The following is a 15,353-nucleotide window of genomic DNA, read 5'->3' on the forward strand; positions in this document are numbered from 1 at the left end:
ACCCTGGAGTCCAATCTCTCATTTTATTGTTGAGGAAACTGAGGCACAGTGAGGTTAAGTGAATTTTCCCAAGCCTACACAGCGTGTCTATGGTAGGATTTGAACTCAAGTCTTCCTGACTAGAAATCCAGGGCCCTAAATACCATACAACAGCTGTAGGACAAATCAAGAAGGAAAGGAAAAGACAGATACATACTCAGTTCTCCTGGCTGCATTCCCCAAAGTCAACATCCTTGAAGAAGCAAGGTTAAATAACCAGGAAACAAGTATTTCAAGTATTCCCAAGTATTCCAGCTATGCAGCCATGCCCTTCCTTCACCCTGGAGACCCACCTAGAACTCAGGAACTGCAGCTGTTACAAGCCTCAGCAATAGCAGCCTAACAGCCGGTAGTTACCAGCTGTTAAGAACACTCTTCCTTCTCCCTACACCCCCCTTTGCCCATTATGGTCTCATAATTAAACTCAGCTGTGAGCTACTCATCTCTGTCCTTTATAGCAGTGCTGACTCAACTCACAATTCTCAGCCACTCTATTGTCCCTGGCCAGGGTGCTGACTTAAAAAAAAAAAGATATTTATTCCTAGAAACATTTCTATGGAGGGAAACATGGAGGAGGGGGGAATGAGAAAGAGAAATGGAATGGGTAGAAGATCAGGTCTGAGGGAGTGTGAGGAATTTATGTTGCTCACAGGTATATGACATTAAATTAACTTTAATTAGCACTACCGATATGGAAGCAAATACATAACTATAAACCTTTATAATAATTTATAGTAAAATTATGTTAAAACTCTATAAAATGGCTGTAAATGTTAGTTACACAAGGGACTACAATGTATTATAAATTGTATATAAATATGAAAAATGTACTATTCTACTATACAATAAGTTTGACCTAAAATAAACATACTAGTTATAATAAATGTTAATTAAATATGTTATCAAAAAAGTATGTTATATTAGTATAATAATGTTATTGCCTTGGAATAAAGAAAGGAGGATTTACATAGCCCAAGTTTCTTTAAAAGCTGTCCATGGAATCTTGAGCTGATGCCTTATTCTACTAACAACATATTTTCCTATAGAAAGCAGAAGTATTCAGAATTGATCCTGGAGAAGCCTCTAAGTATCTTAATAGGTGGACAATATGTATTTGCCATTATAATTGTGACAACAGTGCTTATCCTGCTAAAAAGTACTAGTACATAGCAAGGTATAACATCAACTGAACAATATCACTACAGGATTTATACACCAAAGAGATTAATGAGAGTACTAACACCACACTACCACTGTTTACTCAGGAGGAATATTTAGACCAGACCACCTTCCTTCAATCATACTTTTAAACTGTGAAGTATCAATGCCATTCTGTTCATCATACTGTCATAACAAAAAAAAAATTAGACCTAATCTATTTGGTGCCTTCTAGACCAGAGGGACAGAGTTCACTTTTTTGGCCACAAGATGGTGCTATTTGGTAGCCTGAGATTTACTGTCTCCTTTTAGAAAGGGGAGCTTTTTAGCTACAATAAATATGCCACAGTCCCTTCTCCCAAGCTTTCTTTGGTCCCCTGTATTTCATTTTTTTAAGATATGATCCTATCCTCTTCAATTCACTCTGTGCACTCTGTCTCTATGTGTGTGTGTGTAATCCCACCCAGTACCCAGATACTGAAAAGTTTCAAGAGTTACAAATATTGTCTTTCCATGTAGGAATGTAAACAGTTCAACTTTAGTAAGTCCCTTATGACTTCTCTTTGCTGTTTACCTTTTCATGCTTCTCTTCATGTGTTTGAAAGGCAAATTTTCTTTTCAGCTCTGGTCTTTTCATCAAGAACGCTTGAAAAGTCCCCAATTTCATTGTAAGACCATTTTTTCCCCTGAAGTATTATACTCAGTTTTGCTGGGTAGGTGATTCTTGGTTTTAGTCCTAGTTCCTTTGACTTCTGGAATATCATATTCCATGCCCTTCGATCTCTTAATGTAGAAGCTGCTAGATCTTGTGTTATCCTGATTGTATTTCCACAATACTTGAATTGTTTCTTTCTAGCTGCTTGTAATATTTTCTCCTTGACCAGGGAACTCTGGAATTTGGCCACAGTGTTCCTAGGAGTTTCTCTTTTTGGATCTCTTTCAGGTGGTGATCTGTGGATTCCTTGAATACTTATTTTGCCCTCTGGTTCTAAAATCTCAGGGCAGTTTTCCTTGATAATTTCATGAAAGATGATGTCTAGGCTCTTTTTTTGATCATGGCTTTCAGGTAGGCCCATAATTTTTAAATTGTCTCTCCTGGATCTATTTTCCAGGTCAGTTGTTTTTCCCATGAGATATTTCACATTATCTTCCATTTTTTCATTCTTTTGGTTTTGTTTTGTGATTTCTTGGTTTCTCATAAAGTCATTGGCCTCCATCTGTTCCATTCTGATTTTGAAAGAACTATTTTCTTCAGTGAGCTTTTGAATCTCCTTTTCCATTTGGCTAATTCTGCTTTTGAAAGCATTCTTCTCCTCATTGGCTTTTTGAACCTCTTTTGCCAGTTGAGTTAGCCTATTTTTCAAGGTGTTATTTTCTTCAGCATTTTTTTGGGTCTCCTTTAGCAGGCTGCTTTATTAGCATCTCTCCCATTTCTCTTCCCAGTTTTTCCTCCACCTCTCTAACTTGATTTTCAAAATCCTTTTTGAGCTCTTCCATGGCCTGAGCCCATTGGGTGGGCTGGGATACAGAAGTCTTGACTTCTGTGTCTTTCCCTGATGGTAAGCATTTGTTCTTCCTCATCAGAAAGGAAGGGAGGAAATACCTGTTCACCAAGAAAGTAACCTTCTATAGTCTTATTTTTTTTCCCTTTTCTGGGCATTTTCCCGGCCAGTGACTTGACTTCTGAGTATTCTTTTCACACTCACTTTGTCTCCAGATCCTCCCAGCCAGCGCTTGGGGTCTGAGATTCAAATGCTGCTTCCCAGCCTCAGGGCTTTGGGTGGGGGCGGGGCTGCTATTCAGTATGAGATTAAGTTCAGGTGCTCAGGTGGGAGCAGGGCCACCTCACGCACTCAGTTCCCTCAGGGGGTTTATGCAGAGACCTTCAACAATGGATCTGGGCTCCTGCCTGCTTGGGGAGCCCTGGTCTGCTCCCGCCTCTGCTGCTGACTCCTGAGGGGGCCTGAGTTATGGGGGCACCCCACTCCCCTCTCAGCAAGCCGAGAAGACCCTCTCACCAATCTTTGGGGCTCGTGGGTGGAGGGACCTGCATGACCGCTGGAGATTTTGTCCCTGGAGCCCACTCGGATCTGCTTCTCTCAGTGCCACATGACCAAGGCAAGGCTGGGCTCGGCTCTGGGTCCAGGTGATGGACCTTTCGCGTCAGGTTTTCTGGTCTCTTTGGAATAGAAATCTCCTCTGCTCTGTTGTTCTGTGGCTTCTGCTGCTCCAGAATTTGTTGGGAGTTCTTTTTTACAGATATTTTATGGGCTGTGGGTTCAGAGCTAGCGTATGTGTGTCTTTCTACTCTGCCATCTTGGCTCTGCCCCTGGTTCCCTGTATTTTAATGCCCAATCAATACGATTTCCATCTCATTTATTTTCTTTCCATTGTGGGAAAATTCCCATTAGTCTACAACCTTTTAGCTACTCACTTAATAAAATGAAAATGTATTGTTCCTAAAGTATTTCTGCACTGTATATTCCTTTGGAATATGTAAATTTATTGAATTAATTTTTCAAAATGTTTATCTTTGAACATTACAGATTAATTTCTGTGGCTTAATACAGGCTGATTTTGTTGGAAGGAACATCTGAATTGAGGAGAGATCACAGCTCCACTTGAGTATTTGAGAATTTCTATGGTATTCACAGAATCATAGTGGAAAAAGCATTACATTTAGAGTCAGAAGACCTGAGTTCAAGTTCTAAGTTTACATTTAACACTTGTACAACTTTGGACAAATTGCTTCTCTTTGGATCTTTGTTCCCTCCTCTATAAAATTAGGAGATTAGAATGCAATGTGATGGAATGTACAGAATGTTGGATTGGAAGTCAGAAGCCCTGGGTTGGAATACCCCATCTGCTACTTAATACCTGTGTGACCTTGGACAAGTCCCTTAATGTCTCTTTATCTCAGTATTTTTATCTGTAAAACAGGATAAAGAATCAGATCAGATTATCTCTATGTTCCTGAATGATACAAAATCTATGATCCTATGACCTGGCGATTAATCAACAGGCATTTTACAAGCCATTTATTATATGCCAGACATACAGGGAATATAAATGCAAAGAATGAAACAACCCTTACTCACAAGGAGCTTGCATTATAATGGAGGAAATATATATATATATATATATATATATATATATATATATATATATATATATATATATATATATATATATAACGTATGAGTGTATACACATGTATGCACAGCTTAAATATCAAATGAATAAAATCAAATATATGCAAAGTGACTAAATACAAGGTGATTTGTGAAAGAGGGCATTAATAGGTAGGTGAGATTAGGAAAGACTTCATGCAGAAGATGGTACGTGAGCTGTATCTTCAAGGAGGCACAGAAGTAAAGAGAGAAGGCATTCCAAGAAATGTGGGAGGGCCATTGTAAGACGTGGAGACAAGAGATGACAAGTTGGAAGGACAGAAAGGTCAGTTTGGCTGGATTACAGTTTGTAGGAGGGGGGAGTTTTAGACATTTCCAATGAGGCTTTAAATATAAGTTATGACCAGATTGTGAAAGGTAATAAAAGCTAAATAGGAAAGTTTATATTTAATCCTAGAACCAATAGGGCTCCACTGGAGTTGACTGACTAGGGATCACACAGTCAGATTTGAGTTTACAGAAACTCCCTTTGACAACAGTGTGTAGAATTAACTGGAATGGAGAGAGACAGGAGGCAGGGAGGCCAACTGAGGTAGTAGCTCTGTGACTGTAAAGAAGGGGTCAGGTGCAAGAGATGCTGTAAAAATGGAAATGGCAAGAGTAGGCAATTGACAGCATACGTGGGTGAATAAGAATGAGGAGTCTAAGACAATGCCCAGGAGGGCTTCAGGAACTCATAGTTAGGAAGTGCGGTATGAATGTTGAGTCAGCACAAGAGCCTAAAAACCAGGAAGGCAGGTGGGAGGAAACCAGGAATGACAGTGTCACAAAAATTCAGAGAGAAAAGGGGATCCAGGAGGAGAGGACTGGGCAATGGTGTCAAGTGAAGCAGAAAGTTCTAGAAGAATGAGCACAGAGAAAAAAACACCAAAAGATCTGGCAACTAAGAAATCATTGGTAAATTTGGAGACACTGTTTTAGTTGAGTGATGAGGTTTGAAACCAGATTACGAAGAGTTGAGGCGTGAAAGGTGAGAACGTGGAGTAGGGAGTGTAGACAGCTTTTTCTAGGAATTTGGTTGAGAGGAGGAGAGATATAGCATGACAGCAGAAAGGAGTGGTAGAGCGTACAGGAGGATTTTTAAGAATGAGAGAGACTTGGGTGTGTTCAAACACAAAAGTGCCTTCTAGCTCTGAAATCTATGATTTTATGATTTGGACTCCACTACCAACCAGATTTTGTGATTTGATACAAGTCACCACCCTCTCTGATCATCATAGATCTTAGGATAGCATGGTATAATGCTGAATTTGGAGTCAGGAGAGACTTGGTTTTAAATCCTGCTTCCAACCAGAATACCGGCTATGTGACCTTAGACAAATGACTTCCTTTCTCTGGGCCCTGGTTTTTTCTTCTTTAGAACCAGATAATCGAACTGGAGATTCTTTAAGGAGTTTGGGTTCAACTCCTTTCTCTGATATTTACTAGTTGTATAACCATCTGAAAGTCTTAAGATCAAAATTCTAAAACTGGGAGGGACCTCAAAGACCATCTAGTCCAACGCTCTCATTTTACAGATGAGGAAACTGAAGCCAAGAAGGTTAAGAGACATGTCTAAGGTCCCATACACAGTATGGGTCAGAGGTAGGATTTGAACCCAAGCCATCTGACTACAGAGCCAGGGTTCTTTCTACTGTACCACACAGCCTTCTATTAAGTCACTTTAATCAATCAACAAGCATTTACTTCACATTACTGAGTTTTGTTTCCTCCTCTGTAAAATGGGGACAAAAATATGTGGAGAACCTGTTTTGTAGGGCAGGCAGGTGGTGGCAGTGGATAGGATTCTGGGCCTGAAGTCCTTCTTGAATTCAAATCTAGCCTCAGATACATACTAGCTGTGTGTCCCTGGGCAAGTCATTTAACCCTGTTTGCCTCACTTTCCTCATCTGTAAAATGAGCTAGAGAAGGAAATGGCAAACCACTCCAGCATCTTTGCCAAGAAAACCTCAAATGTGATCACAAAGAGTTGGACACAACTGAAATGACTGAACAACAACAAACCCATTTTGAACCATTATTTTGAAGTAAAAAAATGAGGAAATGCAAAAACTGAGAGGTGACAGAATGAATTGATGCAGAAGGAAGTGAGCTGAACCAGACAATTTACACAACAATAACAATATAGGGAAAAACAATTTTGAAATATTTTAAGATTTTGGTTATTGTTTAGTTGTTTTCAGTCATATCTGACTGTGACCCATTCAGGGATTTTCTTGGCAAAGATATTGGAGTGGCTTACCATTTCCTTCTCCATGTTATTTTACAGATGAGGAAATTGAGGCAAACAGGGTTAAGTGACTTGCCCACGGTCAGATAGTTAGTAAGTGTCTGAGGCCATTTGAACTCAGGTCTTCCTGATTCTAGCCTGGGCACTGTACCACAATGATAAACCACCAGTCCAAAAGAATAAAGATGAAACACACCCTTCACCTCCTGAGAGAGAGGTGGTAAACTAAAAAAGCCAAAAAAGACATATGATTTTAGACATGACTAATGGGGGAATTTACTTTGCTAGACTATGTAGATACATATTGAGAGATTTTTTTAAAATTTTGCTTAATGCGGACTGGGGAAGAAACTAATAGATACACTTGTTACTTGAAAAAAAGGATTTTTATAATAATTTAATGAGATTATATATTAAAAGTGTTCTGAAAACCTAATATACATATATATATCTACACATATATACATACACTCTCTAAATTCTCTACATTACCAACACAAGCCTCAGAGGGTTGTGTGTGAGTCTGAGTAATGGCCATCTATGGATTAGGTTGGCAGCCAGCAACTCCCAGATAAAAGGGAAATGGGTAGTAGAAGGCAGATTTCTAGAACAAATAGGTACTTTTCTGAGCTGATTCAGATCTATGAGGTCTCAGAGGATTACCTTTGCTGACAGTGAGTGATACCACCAAGATGTTAGATTTAAACAAATCTCCAGATCAAATTTTGTGCAGTCTTTAGGGGTCCCAAACTACCAGAAAATAAATCTGGGGTGTTTTTATCCTACGCAAGTGGTGCCCAGCCCATGCCTTACTCTCCTATAACACTCCTAAGGCTAGATATCAGTGAACCTCCTCATGAAATATACAGTAATTCCAGAAATTTCACCTTTGTTATATCATAAGTTTCTATTTCAGTGAGTCTTCCATCCTCATTCTTTTAGCTAATAATAATAAGAGTTAATACGTATATAGCGCTTACTCATGCCAGACGCTGTGCTACATTTTACAATGCTCATTTCATTTGATCCTCACAACAACTGTGAGAGATAGGTGCCATTATTATCCCTAATTTATAGTTGAGGGAACTGAGATTGAGTGACTTGCCCAGGGTCACAAAGCTAATGTCTGAGGTCAAATGACAGACGGCCCTCTAGTCTTTATTTAAAGATCTCTGGCAAGGGGACCTGCCTTCTTTTCTTCATCCGTTGTGGGGCCATGAGCCAAACTCTGGGGAACAGGCCATTCCTTCTCCCATACAGCTATACCTGTCTTGTTCCCTCTATTGGGAATCGAATTTTTATTAGAGGTGAGAATTCTAGCCACTTACAGACCTGCACCTCAGTGCTTTGTGTAATAACAGAGCACATTTACAAAGTACTTTAAGATTTCCAAGTTGCTTTCCTTCATAACAGCCCTGCTGGAGAAGTAGCAGTTTCATCCAAGTCTTTATAGATGCCAAGACTGTAGATCAGAAATGTGAAAAATAACTTGGTGGTTTCCACACAGAGAGGATTCTAATCAGGCCTCCTGTCTGTGCTGGAGCCAACTTGAACTGACCGTAAGAAAACGGATTGTTAAATTTTCATGTGAACATTTGCACCTCAGAAATCAACAGAAGCTACAAATCAGGACCTGGCTGATTATTTCATTGATGGGCTAGATTTAAGTGATGGAGAAAATGCTAATAATGTGGATTAAACTTAAGAGTGCATCATGAGTACAGAAGGTTTCCCCCGAGAGCTAATTATTAAATATTTACCACCACACTTCTGCTACATCTAGTAATCTTTCTATTATACTACATTTCCTATGTGAAAGGATAGTAACTACCTTAGGAATTAATTCTCTATTATGCAAAAATAATCTTAGATAAATTGGGTATGCATGTATTAATATTGCTTCCCCTTGGGGGAAAAATATATATGCTTTGAATGGGATTTCAGGTACTCATTTTTACATTCAGTAGTAATTAATAGATGGACTCTACGTATTGCTTTAAAGTTTGCAAAATGCTTTTTACATGCATTCTTTCATTTGACCCTCATGGCAACTCTGTGGATTAGATATAATAGATATTGTAAACTGAGTGTGAGAAAGGTAAATTGACTTCCTGATGGTCACACAACTATTAATTGTCATGGATCGAATTTAAACCCTGATCTTCCTGACTCCACAGTCATCAGTCTTTCCACTGAAACACACCATAACACCAGACTTTGTGTCAGATGGATAGGGATTTAAAGCCAATTCAAACACTTAGCAGCTGCATGGCAATGGGCAAGCTTAAATTTCCTCATCTGTAAGGGAGGGGAGAAAAACATCTGTTACACCTACCTCCCAGGGCTTTTGTAAGTAAACTACTTGGCAAACCACTGAAAATCATAAAGACACTAAAGAAATGAAAGTTAACGATTACTGTTATTATAGCCAAGGCACTGTGCTAGCTCTTGCAGGAACACCCAAAGATAAAGACTGTGGAGCTTACCGTCCAGCAGAGACGATAAAACACGTATACACAGAATTAGAATACAAGACCACACGTGATAAGTGATGTAGAGGAGGGGGAACAAAGTACTGTGGACCTGCAGAGGAAGAAAAGACCATTCTGGCTGTGGGGATCAAGGAAATCTCCGTGAAGAAAATGTCACTAGATCTGGGTTTTTGAATAATATTTCAGTAGACAGGAATAACGGTGGAGAGGAGGAGATAGAATGACAGGGAGAAAGAGGAGGAAAGTTTTATAGATAGGAATCAGTAAAGGTATGAGTAAAAGCAGAGTACAGGAAAACTGAATCGTGAGTTGTCTCATTTGGCTGATCATCCAGATTTTTGACTAAATGCCTGCAACTGCCTAAATCTTGAAAAAACTAAGAGAAAAGGGATGGCTATGTGGCACAGTAGATAGAGCACCAATCCTGGAGTTCAAGAGGACCTGAGTTCAAATTTGACCTCAGACACTTGACACTTACTAGCTGTGTGACCCTAGGCAAGTCACTTAATTCTGATTGCCTCACTAATAAAGAAAAAGTAAGCAATGAACCACCCCTCTTCTGTTTGAGAATTGAGGACTACAGATGCAAAAATGTAGTACATACTGTTAGGCTAGGCTACTTTGCTAGTTGATTTTGCTTAACCTTTCTCTTGTCCCAAGGAAGGACTCAAAGAAAAGAGGGGTGGGAAAGGGAAGGCATATATCTAGATATTATGTGCTGTTTTTACCTCAATGGCCTTGGGAAGATTACTTAATCTATCTGGACTAGGTGGCCTCAAAAATCCTTCTCAGTTTTAAATATTTGATCCTTTGTAGGAAAAAAAAAAGGCAGCTAAGTGGCTTAGTGGATAGAATGCTGGACCCAAAGTCAAGAAAACATCTTCCTGAGTACAAATCTGGCTTCTGACACTTACTAGTGGTGTGATCCTGGGCAAGTCACTTAACCGTCTTTGCCTCAGTTTTCTCACCTATAAAATAAGCCAGAGAGGGAAATGGCAAACCATTCCAGTATCTCTGCCAAGAAAATCCCAAATGGGGTCATGAAGAGTCAGATATGGCTGAAAATGATTGAATAACAACAAAAATCCAAGGCACTGATAAAATTCATATAGCATCTACAGACACCATTAATAAGTTAGTAGAGTGGGTTTCCCAGATGGGGCTACTCTGGGTTGAAATTACTGTGTGCATCTGGAGCCTCTCAAGTCCATAACTTACAAGCTCCCACCAAAGTGTGTTCCTTTATTAGTCAGACAGAGAACATATTTAGTGAAAAAGGAAAGCTATTTAAGAAAATACCATAATAAGTAGCAATAAAAATTTTCTCTATAGATCTGGGTCACACTCTCCCCTAAATAGGCACACTATCAGTAGGAAAAGTAGACATATATGCCTCTCTATGCATGTACTTTGGTCACATGTATGTATACCTTTCCAACATGGTTGCTGTTTGAATCCTCACTGAAGGGACATAATTAAGGAACTTCTCTGAGATACAGTTCCTCCATTTATAAAATTCTGATAAAATTGTTACACTACTCATCTCACAGGGTTATTATGATGAAAGCACTTAGGAAATCTTAGTGTTCTATAAATGTGAACCATAATACAGAGAATATGCAGAAATATAAGTGGAACACCTATACAGAATGCCATGGAAAGGTATGCACATATGAAACCCAAGTAGCCAGGATGCATTCATGAGGGAGCATAGTCTCATAGGGAACATGGCTGAAAGTTATACACACAAAGAACACAAGTGGTTGGGGGCATACATGGAGGGACATACTTGTGAAGACATAATTCACACCTCCAGTACTGTTGGACCACTCATGTCATCACACTACCCTTGCCACACCTACTGGTTTTTCCCAACACTTATTCTCTGCCAGTCACAACTCCAAGGGAAACACAGTGTTTCCAGATCACTATTAGGAAAGAAATCACTGGATACTGGTGGTAGAGGTTCTTGCTTCCAGCTTCTGGTTTTAGCTAAAGTCTTTGACTATCACACAAAGTTCTCTCTTCCATATGAAAAGAGTGAACTCTTTCCATTTAAAACCCAAGACTTTTTTTTAAGCTCTTACAGAAACAGGATCAGTTCTTAACTGTGGAGAAACAAAAGTTATGCCTTGGTTAAAAATAAAATCTCCCTGCCTTTTTCCTTTAAGGAGTAGTCTGGTACAAAAATATTTATATATATTTTTCTGCAGTAGCAAAGAAATGAAAACAATGAGATGCTCATTAATTGGGGGATAAATGAACAAATTGTGATATAAAAATATGATAGAATATTATTTTGCCATAAGAAATGGCAAAAGGGAAGGTGTCAAAGAAACCTGGAAAGATTTGAGGAAAGTGATAAGAGTAAAGAGAGAAGAACCTGGAAAATAAATTACACAGTAACAAAAAATAGTGTGAAGAAAAACAATTCTGAAATACTTGAAATGTCTGATCAACACAATGATCAATCAGGACTTCAAAGGATCAGTGATGAACAATGCTACCCACTTCTTGACAGAGAGGTGATGGACACAAGATGCAGAATGACGCGTGTGTTTTCATACATGGATAATATTAGGATTTGTCTTGCTTAACCAGGCATATAAGCATATGTTTGGTTTTCAACAAGGATTTTGTATTCCTTTCAATGGGAGAGAGGGAAACAGCTAGCAATAAGATTGCCATGATGAAAAGGAAAAAAAAATTAAGAAAAGATGGTCATTGAAACATCTAAAAAAAAAATCATTGCCATTATCCCATCAATGTGTTGCTATTTGGACACACTTATTTAAAAAAATCCTTTTAGTTCTCAAAAAAAAGAAAAGAAAATACACAAAGGAGAACAGAAGGCTCATCAGTAGGAAACACAGATAAACAGAACATCTTGAATTTGTTACACACTGGAAAAAGCAGAAGCAAGTTTTGCCAGCTGTAAATTCACAGCTGCATGTGCAATTTTTTTTCTGTTCTGTTTTGTATATGAAAAGGCTTATCTTGTTTGGAGTTCATTAAGTACAGAATAAAAAAGAAACATTTTTTAAAAGGATTGAATGGCTTGCCTGTTCCTTTCAGAGTCTTAGCTAGAACATGGGGATTCTTTGCCCGAGGCATCAAAATCTTTAAAGCTCAAAGGAACAAAACAGCTAGCGCCTTTAGGCTTAGATTTATTATTTAAACTAAACTTTTTGGTCTCTTTATCAGAGTTTAGGGTAGGGTAGGCAATCCTTGTATTTCTCTGTTTTAATCTCTAATCGTTAAACTATAGCTAGCCATTATCCACAGAGGAGCTACTCTCTCAACAAACTTTCTTCTCCTCTGCAGTGGTTAGAATGGTACATTGGAGGAACATACTGAACCTGGGATTCTAGGATTTGGGGATTCTGGGATACTGCCTGGGATTCGAGGTTGATCTCTGCCACACTAACTGTGTGACTTTAGGAAAGACCCTTCACCTCTGGAGCTCAGATTTTCTCATGGGTCAAATAAGAAAGTTAGACTAAATGATCTCTAAGTTTCTTTCCAGCTATGAAATTCTGTGAATAACCGGAAGTCTAACTGGATAGGATTATTAGGCACCTCATGAAAGTTAAAGCATCCAGGGGTTTGTGTGTAGTATATTTTATGCATACATATATGAAATAACTCTAAGACAATAAAACTTTCTGACTTAAACAAGTAAATAAGTGAATTAATATAAAATAAATAAAGCTCCATGATTAGTATGTAGGTTCTATTGTCCCCTTGGCTAATAAAGTACATCAGAGAGGACTGGTGACTGAGCAGGGAACCAAGAAGTCACAAGAGATACTTGTTTAGCAGCTATCTATCTATCTATCTATCTTTCTATCTATCTATCTATCCATCTATCTATCTATATCATATCTATCAATCATATCTATCATATCTATCTTATCTATCTATCGCTATGTGGGAAGTAAGAAAGTTCTATTGTCCACATTCCTAGGTGATAAGGGCTGTGACCTAGCATGGACAGGTTAGAGGTCAGAAACTAATGCGCAGGCCCAGGGAGCTGTGTGAGGAAGGGCCTATCAGAGAGGAGAACATGAAGTCACATGGCCAGGGAACAGTATCACAGGAAATCCAAAGTTCAGAATTCCATAAGGGTCCTGCCTCATCCTGACCTGGTCGAAGTCCTTCCAGTGGCCATGCTGGAAGCTACCTGTTCCTTCAGGGGGAAGGAACATAGGCCATCCCTTCTCTGAACTCCATTTTTAATAAATTCTTCTTGATACCTTTTTGTGTGTGTGTGTGTCAAGTTTGTCTCTAACAGCTATATAAGAAAAGATGCAAAGGCTCTATCTCTCTCTCCTCTTCCTCCTTACTTCCTCCTTCCCCACCTCTCTTTTTCTTCCCCCCTCACCCAATGCCTCAGTCTTCCAACATTCTTCTAAGAAATTACCAATTACCTGGATACATGCAAATAAATATCCTTCTCAACATAAATTAACATTCAACTACATCATACAATGCATTTGCAATGTACAATTAGTAACACAATCAATATACATTTAATAAGCACTTATTATATGTACTGGGGCAGCCAGGTGGTGTAGTGAATAGAGCACCAGTGCAGGAGTCAGGAGGACCTGAGTTCAAATCTCACCTCAGACACTTGACACTCACTAGCTGTGTGACCTTGGGCAAGTCACTTCACCTAAATTGCCTCATCCTGGGTCATCTCCAGTCATCCTGATGAATGTCTGGTCACTGGATTCAGATGGCTCTAGAGGAGAAGTGAGGCTGGTGACCTGCACAGCCCTCCCTCCCTCAAAACAAAGTCAAGTGCAAGTCGTGTCGTCATTTCTCTGATGGCATGATCTTCTTTGGTAATGAAGGACAAATACACACACACACACTCTATATGTACTGTGTTAAGTGCTGGGGATTCAAAGATAAGAGTCAGTTTCTGCTTTCAAGGTGCTCACAATCTAATGGGAGATAAATTATTTTTTTTTAATTTTATTTTTATTTTTTAATGTTTAACAATCACTGCCATACAATTGAGATTTTATCCCCCCCCACCTACCCCCCACTACCCCCCTCCCTCCCCGCGACTGCATACAATTCTGTATAGATTCTACATATACTTTCCTATTGAGTATATTTTCACTATAGTCATGCTATGTAGTCAGACTAAAATAAATGAAAGAAATCATATAACAAATCAGAACATGATATACAAACACATACACATACACAAACATGATCTGCTACATTTTGTGAGTGACTTCCATATTTCTTTCTCTGAGTGTGGAAGGCATCTTGCCTTGAGAACCACCTTTGGGATTTTTATGGGAGATAAATTATGCAAACAACTGTACAAACAAGCTAATTACAAGAGAAACTGGAAATAATCAACAAAAGGAAGTTACTAGACTTAAGAAGGATTGGAAAAGGTTTCTTATAGAAGGTGAGATTTTTAACTGGAGGGGAGTCAGGGAAGCCAGGAGGTAGAGATGAGGAGGAAGAACATTCCACGTGTGGGGAATAGCCAGTGAAAATGTTCAGAGTTGGAAGGTGGAGTGTCTTATTTGAAAAATGACAAGCAGGTCAGTGTCACCAGATTAAAGAGTAAGGGGAAGAGATATAAAATGTAGAAAGACTAGAAAGGTCAGGGTGAAAGGGAAGGTTAAATGCCAAACAGGCATGACATTTGTATTAAAACTGCATGACTCTGGCATTACGGCATGTAATGAATATAATACATAGCATAAAATCAATAGCTAAGATGCAAATCTCAATGCAATAGCATCACATGACAGGGTTATATTTGTTAACCAAGTACGTAGATCTTATGCAAAAAGAGACATGTAGCAATGATGCTTAACACTGCAATACATAGCAAACATAAGTCAAATGCAACACATAATAACATATATTACAAATATACACATTATTATGTGCCCTACGATGACTGGCACTATCTGCCTTCATAGGTCAGCACTTCTTTCATTTTCCTAGATGATCCTATGTGAGTTTGGCCACTGATTAATAGAATCTGACACTTGTGGATAACTTGAGCTTCTGGTTAGCATCCCCATACCTACTAGCCTGGCCTCTCTTCACTGTCTCCACAGCCAAAGCATCTTCTGGCAAGCCAGGATGTGGCTTTGTCTTTCCTAGTCCCTTCAGCTGGTGATGTATAGCTTCTTCTCTAAGAAAGAGGTAGTTAGAGGAAATACCTCAGGCCTGATTAGGGGATGATTAAACTATGTGGCA

At 39.0% G+C, this 15,353-nt stretch overlaps 1 protein-coding gene across 5 annotated transcripts in view; it reads right to left on the reverse strand.

Annotated features, from left to right (window-relative positions):
* LOC140502045 (uncharacterized) overlaps window positions 1-15,353 on the reverse strand; it is a 72,737-nt gene that overhangs the window by 18,364 nt on the left and 39,020 nt on the right. The window contains exon 1 of one of the 5 annotated variants that reach the window (XR_011966510.1): window positions 333-429. The exons of 3 other annotated variants lie outside the window; for them this stretch is intronic. Coding sequence is in view for 1 of the 2 variants with exons in the window: in XM_072606342.1 (XP_072462443.1) it covers window positions 197-215 (19 nt within the window). In the remaining variant the exon portion in view is untranslated. One more of the 5 variants, XM_072606342.1, reaches the window with a different exon arrangement.

This window comes from Notamacropus eugenii, chromosome 1 (assembly GCF_028372415.1).
Source record: "Notamacropus eugenii isolate mMacEug1 chromosome 1, mMacEug1.pri_v2, whole genome shotgun sequence".
In the NCBI taxonomy this organism is placed as follows: Eukaryota; Metazoa; Chordata; class Mammalia; order Diprotodontia; family Macropodidae; genus Notamacropus; species Notamacropus eugenii.